The sequence below is a fragment of the Apteryx mantelli genome, chromosome 2 (genome assembly GCF_036417845.1).
Source record: "Apteryx mantelli isolate bAptMan1 chromosome 2, bAptMan1.hap1, whole genome shotgun sequence".
NCBI lineage: Eukaryota > Metazoa > Chordata > Aves > Apterygiformes > Apterygidae > Apteryx > Apteryx mantelli.
The window spans coordinates 17,720,276-17,732,651 of record NC_089979.1 but is presented as its reverse complement, the minus strand read 5'-3'; the positions used below and the strand labels follow the sequence as shown (position 1 = coordinate 17,732,651).

Here is a 12,376-nt window from a genome sequence, read left to right as displayed (position 1 = left end):
CAAGACCTGTAGGGAGAGATCCATTTCGGACAACATTAGCCATTGAAAGTTGAGTTTCTCATCAAAGCTAGATACATCGGCTACCTTTAAAGTCAGTGGAGAGCGTCAGTAATCTGCAGAGCACCCTCTCACTTATCTTAGCTATTGCTTTAAAACCAGATGTGCTGCTTTCTGAGGATGTCCATTTCTCTCCTCTAACTACACAGGAAGGCCAGGTTAACTGCACTCCTATATATAGACCTATTTTTATGAAATAATTCTGGCCTAAATGCTCTAACTACATTTATACATTTCCATAATAGAGGTAGTACTCGGAAACTTGCATCAACAAATAGGAGTCCATTATTAGGCATCTGGGCTGGTAAATGCTGACCTTAGTTTATATCCAGGTTTCTACACCAAAGTTTATATCCAGGTTTCTATCCACCAAAATAAGAGCAAGCATCATGTCCTCAATTTTAAAAGTATCAAGGTACAGACTGTGAAGTCTACTAATAGCTCTTATAATAATTATATTAAGAAAAAATAAAGAAATCTGACTGAAGAGATATGGAGAATGTGAAAGTACATTGAAAATTAAGAGGTGTTTACCATGCTTTTCCATGCTGTATATCTACAACTCCATGGACAATGACTACACATACAAGCAAATGAAAGCAGCTGACCACGTACCCACACACCTTGGCAGAGGTGCACTCCATACTCGTCGGCCACCACCAAGACAAATAATCTCTGAAGCTCCTTCTAAACGATATCCAGATGAGCAGGAAAATGTCAGAATGTCTCCCACTCCAAAATTAAATCCTATTCTGTTACCAAACTGTGGAATCCCAGGATCTTCACAAGGCTCAAGATTATACTCTAAAAAAAAGAGAACAATTCAGTTTGTGTGAGAATTACATGTGTTTTCTATCAAGCATATTTGTAATCTTGAAGTCCACTATTTTCCATATATTTCCACCTGACCATCAATACAGATTTTATATTTGAAAACAAAATGAATGCATGAATGCTAAACTGGCAATTATACTGCATTCAAAAGTAAGACTAATGAATACATTCTTAATGTTTTTAAGATGCATAACACAACACGATTTATCGCTCTTACATGAGCCATAAACGTCGCAGGTACATAAAACAAATTAAAATAATGGTACAGCAGAAAAGCCCGACTAATTTACTCCTGGGCTCATCTGGAATTTCACTAACTGAAATTGGACTAGCTTTGTTTTCCTCCCTGACTTGATTATATTGCTTACAGTTTACTGCTGTTTTATTTATTGTGTTGCAGAAACATCTCCATAGAGGCACAGAGGTCTTTCAATTGGTTTGAAATTTTTGTGCTTTGGAAACAACTTACATAATTTTATGATTTGGTATATGTATTTATCAAAATCACTTCAGTTTTAAACCTTTTTTTTTCCATAAAATACTGAATAATTCTTTTTCCAGGTATTCCAAGTACTTCCTTACCAGAGAAAGAAATGTTAAATCCTTCATATGATATTGAGAAATCTGAAATAAAGCGCAACTGAGCCCTGAAATTTCCATAGAGACCAGCATTGATTGGTGAAGGAAGTTCTGAGCCAGTCAGACGTGCTAATGGCTGTGTGAAACTGCCATTCTCCGTTATTAGTAGGTAGTCATGATGATCCTCCAGATGAAAGGTATAAAAGGTAAACTGCACCCCTATTAGAAAAAGTAGAATTAGACTTACATATCACACCATTTACATAAATGTAATTATGTCACTGATTAAATTCATGCATTTCATTATGAATGGTGGTTCAGAAAATTAAGGTAGTCTATATTTAAGTCCAATATTTCTAAAAATTATCTTTTTTATTTAATCTTCTCAAAATATCTTTGCCACAGGTCTTTCAGTTTTGATGATACCTTTCGCTTTTGTCTTGTTGCTGAAAAAATATGGACATTTGGTGTAGAGAATTCTGAGATATATGCTTGTGTTTTGATGTAATACCAAATGATGCACTGCATTTTATTCAAAACTGCAAATTGTTTTACACAGAATGAGAAAGGCAAATTTTACCCCCTACAGTGACCAGTATCCTTGTACAGTGCCAGTGACTGAATCCTGAAAGGAAGGCTAGGAAATCATATACTCATGACACACAGAAAAGCAACACTCCTTCCCCCCAAAAGGGAGGTCTCTCAGTAAGATGGTGCATATGTCAACAATATGCTTTTTTACCATACATCACACATCCTGAAAAGAAGGTATCCTGCAGCACAATAACAATAAATAGGACTTAAAGGTCAAAACAGAAAATTAACTCAAAATACTTTTTCTGCAGTTCTGTAACTGGGAGTCCGATCATGATCTTCAGGTGCAAAGGACAGAAAATTCAAGTAAAAGAGAAAGTAGAAGATATTAGCTAGCCTAAATTACTCCTGAGACCTCCACTGGGAAAGCATACCCAGTTGCAGAAAACTTCTTAAACAATGATTCAGGTTCTATAAAATCTACCTAATAATGCAATACTTCAGAAGATCAATGTACATGGTATATACAAGATTAATGTGGTGTAAGAAGATTAATGACCTCCAGGTACTCTCATGGGCAAAAAATTTTTAATAGAAGACATACATTTAATCTCATAGGAAAAGCAAACAAATATTCCTCTCCCCCCCCAAAAAAAAGTCTCCTAACAAAGGCCAGAAGTCAAATTTCTGATCGCTAGACCACCAGCAACCTTGCAGAGGTTCAGCCACAGCTTAGGAACTGATAAGAAGAAGGGCAACAGGATTATCTTGGGTCTCATGGAAACTTACTGCGGGGTATTTGAGAGGCCTTGCAAGATTGTGTAGATCTGCATATGGAATTTTTTAATGGCATTGTGAGACTGTGCAAAACTTTTTTATGGGATGTTTAGGGCCAAATGCAGGGAAAAGGAGGGATCAAGGTGGATCAGGGAGGAACAAGTGTGGGAAATTGGAGAGGAGGGGGGATAAAAAGGGCTGGTCACATGCAAGCAGGAGCTGTCAGTGTGCTTCTCTGATGGAGCCGCAGTCTGTCCTGCCTTCTTATTACACTCTGTTCCTGGCTCTTTTCTGTGTGAGGGAGCTCTCTGCTCAGGGCGTGAGTATACGTGTGACCACCACTGAACTTCACTCTAGACTAGCCAGTGAGCAGGACAAGGGCAGGGGACCAGAGACCAGACTAAGGGCTGTGGTCATAGGGTCCAGCAACTGGAGGGACTGGGATCTGGGAGCCAGCTGCTGGAGAGACCAGGGCTGGACTCTGGAGGGTCGTGTGTGTGTGTGTGTGTGTGTGTAGTCACTACACTTGCAAACTCTTATCCTGATCAGCCCAACACAAGAAACAGGATTGGGCCGTGCGTGTTGGTCATGCTTGGGTGAGTGCTGTTGGTGCTCATGAGGGTGCCAAGAAAGGCCCAGCCCAGCCATGCTGGTGTGCGTGCACGTTTGTGTTGTGTGAAGTGTGCACTGGCATCTTCGAAAAACATGGGCAGCCTTGCTGTTGGCTGGACATAGCCTGCTGGATTTGACTTTGCCTTACAGAGACTAGGGAGCTGTTCAACCTTCTGAAATAGATATCTCCTCCTCTTATAGCCCCCACTCCTGAGCTTGCAGACCAGCTAAACATGACCTTCTTCAGAAGCTGAAGCACTGATACAGAAATTACTGGATTGGGTTGTGTTTTATGCAGAGGATAAAACCAAATAACCACAAAAATCTGTTCTGGATTTGAAAAATTATTAATCTAATAATTATATGAGGAATGCCGTTCATCTGTTTTGAGCATCCCATTTATTCCCCTAAACTGTGTGAAAGGGGGACAGGCCACTTGGGAGGAATATAGGAATGTTGTCAGAGTATGCAGGGATGCGACGAGGAAGGCTAAGGCCCGTTTGGAATTAAATCTGGCGAGAGTTGTCAAGGACAACAAGAAGGGCTTCTTCAAATACATCAGCAGCAAGAGGAAGACTAGGGAAAATGTGGGCCCTTTGCTGAATGGGGTGGGTGCCCTGGTGACGAAGGATACAGAGAAGGCAGAGTTACTGAATGCCGCCTTTGCTTCAGTCTTTACTGCTCAGGCCAGCCCTCAGGAACCCCAGACCCTGGAGACAAGAGAGAAAGTCTGGAGAGAGGAAGACTTTCCCTTGGTGGAGGAGGAGTGGGTTAGAGATCATTTAAGCAAACCTGACACCCACAAATCCATGGGCCCTGATGGGATGCACCCACGAGTGCTGAGGGAGCTGGCGGATGTCATTGCTAAGCCACTCTCCATCATCTTTGAAAGGTCATGGAGGACAGGAGAGGTGCCTGAGGACTGGAAGAAAGCCAATGTCACCCCAGTCTTCAAAAAGGGCAAGAAGGAGGACCCAGGCAACTACAGGCCAGTCAGCCTCACCTGCATCCCTGGAAAGCTGATGGAGCAGCTCATCCTGGAGGCCATCTCCAAGCATGTGGAGGAAAAGAAGGTGATCAGGAGTAGTCAGCATGGCTTCACCAAGGGGAAATCATGCCTAACCAATCTGATAGCCTTCTATGATGGAATGACTGTCTGGGTAGATGAGGGGAGAGCAGTGGATGTTGTCTTCCTAGACTTCAGCAAGGCTTTTGACACTGTCTCCCATAACATCCTCATAGACAAGCTCAGGAAGTGTGGGTTAGATGAGTGGACAGTGAGGTGGATTGAGAACTGGCTGAATGGCAGAGCTCAGAGAGTTGTGATCAGTGGCACAGAGTCTAGTTGGAGGCCTGTAGCTAGCGGTGTCCCCCAAGGGTCAGTCCTGGGTCCAGTCTTGTTCAACTTCTTCATCAGTGACCTGGATGAAGGCACAGAGTGCACCCTCAGCAAGTTTGCTGACGATACCAAACTGGGAGGAGTGGCTGATACACCAGAGGGCTGTGCTGCCATTCAGAGGGACCTGGACAGGCTGGAGAGGTGGGCGGAGAGGAACCTCATGAAGTTCAACAAAGGCAAGTGCAGGGTCCTGCACCTGGGGAGGAATAACCCCATGCACCAGTACAGGTTGGGGATTGACCTGCTGCAAAGCAGCTCTGCTGAGAAGGACCTGGGAGTGCTGGTGGACACCAAGTTAAGCATGAGGCAGCAATGTGCCCTTGTGGCCAAGAAGGCCAATGGTATCCTGGGGTGCATCAGGAAGAGTGTTGCCAGCAGGTCAAGGGAGGTGATCCTCCCCCTCTACTCAGCCCTGCTGAGGCCACATCTGGAGTAGTGTGTCCAGTTCTGGGCTCCCCAGCACAAGAGGGATGTGGCACTACTGGAGCAAGTCCAGCATAGGGCTACAAAGATGATTAGGGGACTGGAGCATCTCTCTTATGAGGAAAGGCTGAGAGAGCTGGGTCTGTTTAGCCTGGGGAAGAGAAGGCTGAGAGGAGATCTTATCAACGTGTACAAGTATCTGAAGGGAGGGTGTAGAAAGAATGGGAACAGACTCTTTTCAGTGGTGCCGAGCGACAGGACGCGAGGAAATGGGCACAAACTGAAACACAGGAAGGTCCATCTGAACATGAGGAAAAACTTTTTCACTGTGAGGGTGACAGAGCACTGGAACAGGTTGCCCAGAGAGGTTGTGGAGTCTCCTTCTCTGGAGATATTCAAAATGCGCCTGGATGCAATCCTGTGCAATGTGCTCTAGGTGACCCTGCTTGAGCAGGGGGGTTGGACTAGATGATCTCCAGAGGTCCCTTCCAACCTCAGCGATTCTGTGATTCTGTGATTCTGTGTGACACGCAGACTGATAAGAGGAAGGGCAACAGGATTATCACGCACTGAATTTTGGAATCGAGGCCAAATTATATAGCTTTTGAGCTAATGCATGTAACTTTAGAGACTTGAGGTTGGTAAACTTTTGAATGGCTGAATTTCTAATCATAACATAGGAGACAGTGTTAATCTGATATGAAAAGGAGCACTTAAGAGAAGAACTCAATATATACAGAATGAGGATGAAAATCAGCCCAGATTTGTTGTATTTATTGCACCTCAAATTAATTTTGACATTTTTCATGCATGCCACTTTAACTACAAAATCAAAAATACCAAAGAAAGTTTTATGAGAGTAACCCAAAATAATGGAATTATTAGGGATTAAGGTTGAGCTTCACTGAGTTTTGTTGAAACCCAAAGTTTAACTCAAGGGGATTTTTCAATTAATTTTCCCGTTTGCCATGACATTTCTAAGCAAAACTGCAAGGTATATCCCAGTAGTAGCTGTACAATTTAGTTTTCTGCAGAAAATGTTCTAATCACATTAACATATGCTGTGTGACAGATTGTGTTGTCTCCAGAGAAGTTTAAAAGATACGTTCAGGTAGATTCTCTGTCATGCTGCTTCACATGCCTCTTTCTTTTTAAGGGGAATATTTAAAACCTTAAAGAAAGACAGGAAGACATGACACTTCAATGTCATATCTCAGTATCACAGTCCACATTGTTAGGGGAAGGGTAAATTAATTGTTCAGTTAGCTCATAGTCTAAAATCTACCACTGATACCTTATGCATTTCATTTCACTATATATTCAATCACATGTTAACAACAGACAAAATACAAGAATCAATGTCATGCTAGATGCTTCATTTCCTCTTCATATATAATATCAATCACTAGGCATATTAATTATTTTTAGAATATAAAAAATAACCACACTTTTCTTAAAAATTTGCTGTCTCTCAGTTTCTGTGATCAGTTCTATATAGTTCTTTCTTACCTCTCTAAATGCTCTCTCACTGAGTTCCATTCTTTATCCTTTTTTCTCCCTCTATACTATTTTTAAACTATATTATTTATTTAATCCATAAATGCATATTAAACTGTCATATATATGCTGCCACTCTAAAAATATACCTCAGTAATCTGAAAGTTTCTTTTCTCCGAAATAAAAGGACTTTTCTGACACTTCCTTCTCAATAGCTAGTCATAATATAAAAATCAGCATGACCAGTATCTTCTAATCAGCTCTCCTCTCATTATCTTCATTCCCTTTTTATGCCATAATTAATATGAATAACATCTTCAGTTAAGTCTTCACTTCAGACTCTTCTACTGATACTAAGTCTAAATATCAATGATTATTTCCAACTATTCTCTAAATAAGGCCTTTCCTCGTCAACACAGCTACAGCATTCATCCTCTGTCACCTGGATAAATGTACACACATCCAAATGTCTGTTAGCTGTTAGCTGAATCATAAACTTTAGGGACCTGTTTGTTCTGTGGAAAGCATTACGCTTGTCAGGGTCAAATCCACATCTAGAATTCTAGAAATTGCTACAATAAAAATAAATTAAAAGAAAAATGAACAATACACTTCCTAGTTCTTTGCTGCTAGATCCTAGATCCACACGTGTAGCACAAGATATTGGACTTATGTAAAAAGCTATGTGGGGAAAAAAAGAGAAAATAAATTATTTACCTTTTCCATGGGTGACATCCACAGTCCATGTACAATTCAGTGAATTTGGATACAGTTCAGGATAACCAGGGGATAAAATTGTTCCACTAGGTCCTCTAACATCTCCACCACATAAAGCTAGAAACAACAAAACAAATATTAATACAATAATTAATATAAAACTTCTAGATGAAGGACAATATAAGAAAACTATCTGTTTAGAACTTATGGTCTACTTAAAAGTCAATTGGTCTAATGATTCAGCTATTCCATATATAAATACAGTCCATATTTACACAACATGAAAGGAAATATCATCAATTAATAGTTAACGTGCTTTTTTAGTAGGTACTAAGAAAATGAAAAGTGAGTTTACTCAGCTGTTTTTCACATTTTCTTATGAAAAGGTATATATGTGTGTGTGTGTGTGTGTGTGCATGTGTATGTATACCCACACATGTATATGCACATATATTTCCAGGCAGTTTAAGTGACCAGCAGAAAGGTAATGACAAAACTGTATTGTAATTTTTTTTTCCAAAGCAAAAAAAGAAGTTTATAATGCCTTTAATTAACTAAAATGTTAGCAAAAGGCAGCAATGTCTTGGAGAGAATGATGAAAATATAGAGGAAAACGCACAGCTGTTCCTAGAAAAACTACTGGTCTCCCATTTTCCTTTTCCTTTCTGCAAGGGCGAGTTCAGCTCCCACCAACTTAAGAACTGAATCCTTTAACTTCAGCGAGAACTGCCTTAGATCCAAGTTAGCATAAATCGTTTGACCCTGTGAAAATCACAAGTTAGCATGAAGCTGAAGGCAGACGGGAGGATAAGCAGCCAAGCAATATCATTTTAGCCAGCCTTAGTTGGAGAGTTAAAATGGCAGAGTGGACCTCACTACTGTATTACTGACTGAAATTATTAACCCAGGGAAGCATGATGCCCTTCAAAGTACATAATTATCAGATGTGCATCTCTAATTCAAGTGAGAATGACAGTTGCTAATATAAGTCATTCTACAGTATCACTAGTGACTTTGTAAAAATAAACAGTAATTGGGCAATATGAAAAAATAAATACAGCTTGAATTACAAAAATAAAATCATCGTATTACTGGCATAACTACCACCATGATTCTCCCCTTTTCCATTCACAGAGCTTTAAAAATTTCAAATTAATTCTGAAAGAGCAGTGAAGAGGTCCTTTCATCTTAGAATTATCTTTTATCAATAACAGTAACTAAAACTTAGTACCATGCAAAGTTATTACACCAAAATTTCAGAAGAACTGTATACATTATAAAATGAACAAGTATTTCTAAGTTCTTCCTTCCTTCAAAATTAAAAGCATTTATCCTTTTCATTTTTCTCAGGCCAATTATATGTGTTCCCAAAAATTATTTTGTAACAATATTCCAGGACACAAAAAGCAGTGAACTCTGCTACTGCTGCCAGGTTTCAGCCAAATAACATAGTTTTAGAAAAGCTGACTGCAGCTCTTGTTTTAGAGAGGTTGACGAGAAGCTCTTTCAAAGTATTTAACCTGAGGTCTCCCTTTTCAACCTCAGATAGTTAGTTTCTCAACCAGGGTCCTTTCAGAATTATTTTTATTGGTGTCAGCTGTAGTTTCTCTGAGTCTGCACGTTAATGTAAGCCACTATTCAATACTCCAGTTGTTAACAACATGGTTTTCTCTCTGGTAGAGGCTTTTGTAAAGCTGTTGAAAGGCAATTTGGGAGAAAGTGTAAATGATAGCCACTTGTCTCCAGTTCCAGCCTATACAAATATCAATCCCTCTTCCCCCCGTATAAGCCATTGCTCATGTGTGTGCTTCCAGTCACGGCAGCGAGGATAAGGGAGGGATAAGCTTCAACGGGGAACTTCCAAGAACTGTTTTCCCTGTTACTGTTACAAGCTGGAGGGGCAGCGTCTCTTGCTGAGAGAGGCTGCTCCAGCAGCACTGTCTCACGTGCCCCTACTCCTCCCTTAACGTCAGCAGCAGCCACAAACAGCACTCGGGATATTAAGACTCTCTCAATTTCCGACCTGTAGAAGTTCATTCAAAGCTCATTTGAGGACAAGCCAGACAGTGAATCAAGAGAAAATCCAGACTGTACTTTCTGCCTTACACTGTACCCCCACTGTATATTTGTTTGAAGTATGGTCATGGTGGACAGCTAATCCTGTCCTGGATGCCTCCATGTACGCGATCTGTCTCCTGCATTTGTCCAAGACCCAGGTCAGATAAGATGATGAGAAGAACAGGAGGCTTCTTACCTACGTGTGAACTCAACAGCTCTAAAATCTTACTCTAGCAAATAGCCCCACTAAAGGGATAACGGGAATAATAGGCTTATGAATAAGAATTATCAAGTTCTCTTGGTTCACTAAAATAATTCAAAATATACTATATACAACAAAACTGTGATAAATCATGACAGCAAATGACTACTGGCAGCTGCTAGATAGATGCATTAAATAATTTCCTGTGACCGCATATGATTTGGGTCTGTAGAGTCACTAAACATAAAATCTTTCTTTTTGAGCTGTGGAAGGAATGATGTGTGAATCCAAAGAGCTTGCCTGCAAAATATAGACTCCTGAACATAAGGGTTTTTCTGTTCTTTTGGGGTTTTTTTCCTTGTTTTTCTTCTTTTCTTCCTACAAGACATTTAGCTGTGTAAATTGTAACCAATCAGAGTCAAACTGTCAAAGAAACACAGGAGTTTTTCATGCATTTCACTAGCACTGCGGAATGTTTTCATAAAACTCATTAAATTCTCGGAATGAAGTTACTAGATTGCATGTCATCACTATCTTTAGGGTACTGAGTAATAAAAATTATATATTTAATTACGGATTTCTTATAAAGCAGAAATGAAACTCGGATATTGAATCACAGAATCACAGAATCACTGAGGTTGGAAGGGACCTCTGGAGATCATCTAGTCCAACCCCCCTGCTCAAGCAGGGTCACCTAGAGCACATTGCACAGGATTGCATCCAGGCGCATTTTGAATATCTCCAGAGAAGGAGACGCCACCATCTCTCTGGGTAACCTGTTCCAGTGCTCTGTCACCCTCACAGTGAAGAAGTTTTTCCTCCTATTCGGATGGAACTGTCTGTGTTTCAGTTTGTGCCCATTGCCTCACGTCCTGTCGCTCAGCACCACTGAAAAGAGTCTGGCTCCATCCTCTCGACACCCTCCCTTAAGATATTTGTACACATTGATAAGATCCCCTCTCAGCCTTCTCTTCTCCAAGCTAAACAGGCCAAGCTCTCTCAGCCTTTCCTCATAAGAGAGATGCTCCAGTCCCCTAATCATCTTTGTAGCCCTTCGCTGGACTTGCTCCAGTAGTGCCACATCCCTCTTGTGCTGGGGAGCCCAGAACTGGACACACTACTCCAGATGTGGCCTCAGCAGGGCTGAGTAGAGGGGGAGGATCACCTCCCTTGACCTGCTGGCAACACTCTTCCTGATGCACCCCAGGATACCATTGGCCTTCTTGGCCACAAGGGCACATTGCTGCCTCATGCTTAACTTGGTGTCCACCAGCACTCCCAGGTCCTTCTCAGCAGAGCTGCTTTGCAGCAGGTCAACCTCCAACCTGTACTGGTGCATGGGGTTATTCCTCCCCAGGTGCAGGACCCTGCACTTGCCTTTGTTGAACTTCATGAGGTTCCTCTCCGCCCACCTCTCCAGCCTGTCCAGGTCCCTCTGAATGGCAGCACAGCCCTCTGGTGTATCAGCCACTCCTCCCAGTTTGGTATCGTCAGCAAACTTGCTGAGGGTGCACTCTGTGCCTTCATCCAGGTCACTGATGAAGAAGTTGAACAAGACTGGACCCAGGACTGACCCTTGGGGGACACCGCTAGCTACAGGCCTCCAACTAGACTCTGTGCCGCTGATCACAACTCTCTGAGCTCTGCCATTCAGCCAGTTCTCAATCCACCTCACTGTCCACTCATCTAACCCACACTTCCTGAGCTTGTCTATGAGGATGCTATGGGAGACAGTGTCAAAAGCCTTGCTGAAGTCTAGGAAGACAACATCCACTGCTCTCCCCTCATCTATCCAGCCAGCCATTCCATCATAGAAGGCTATCAGATTGGTTAGGCATGATTTCCCCTTGGTGAAGCCATGCTGACTACTCCTGATCACCTTCTTTTCCTCCACATGCTTGGAGATGGCCTCCAGGATGAGCTGCTCCATCAGCTTTCCAGGGATGCAGGTGAGGCTGACTGGCCTGTAGTTGCCTGGGTCCTCCTTCTTGCCCTTTTTGAAGACTGGGGTGACATTGGCTTTCTTCCAGTCCTCAGGCACCTCTCCTGTCCTCCATGACCTTTCAAAGATGATGGAGAGTGGCTTAGCAATGACATCCGCCAGCTCCCTCAGCACTCGTGGGTGCATCCCATCAGGGCCCATGGATTTGTGGGTGTCAAGTTTGCTTAAATGATCTCTAACCCACTCCTCCTCCACCAAGGGAAAGTCTTCCTCTCTCCAGACTTTCTCTCTTGTCTCCAGGGTCTGGGGTTCCTGAGGGCTGGCCTGAGCAGTAAAGACTGAAGCAAAGGCGGCATTCAGTAACTCTGCCTTCTCTGTATCCTTCGTCACCAGGGCACCCACCCCATTCAGCAAAGGGCCCACATTTTCCCTAGTCTTCCTCTTGCTGCTGATGTATTTGAAGAAGCCCTTCTTGTTGTCCTTGACAACTCTCGCCAGATTTAATTCCAAACGGGCCTTAGCCTTCCTCGTCGCATCCCTGCATACTCTGACAACATTCCTATATTCCTCCCAAGTGGCCATTTCTTTCCTATATCCTACGGCACAATGAGGCTGTGGAATCCTGCAAATAAACATTCTCAGCCCTTGTTGTTTTAGCTGGGCAGAGACAGAGAACCAAACTCATAAAATCATCCATAGTCTCAGACTGGGTGGGAACCCTACTCCATTTATGAGAAAAACGTTA

The 12,376-nt window shown here is 42.1% G+C and overlaps 1 protein-coding gene across 1 annotated transcript in view; it reads right to left on the bottom strand.

Annotated features, from left to right (window-relative positions):
* CSMD3 (CUB and Sushi multiple domains 3) overlaps positions 1 to 12,376 on the bottom strand; it is a 734,654-nt gene that overhangs the window by 274,821 nt on the left and 447,457 nt on the right. Inside the window, 3 exon segments of the mRNA XM_067292283.1 lie at positions 673 to 861; positions 1,474 to 1,689; positions 7,430 to 7,546. Of these exon segments, the coding sequence (XP_067148384.1) occupies positions 673 to 861; positions 1,474 to 1,689; positions 7,430 to 7,546 (522 nt within the window).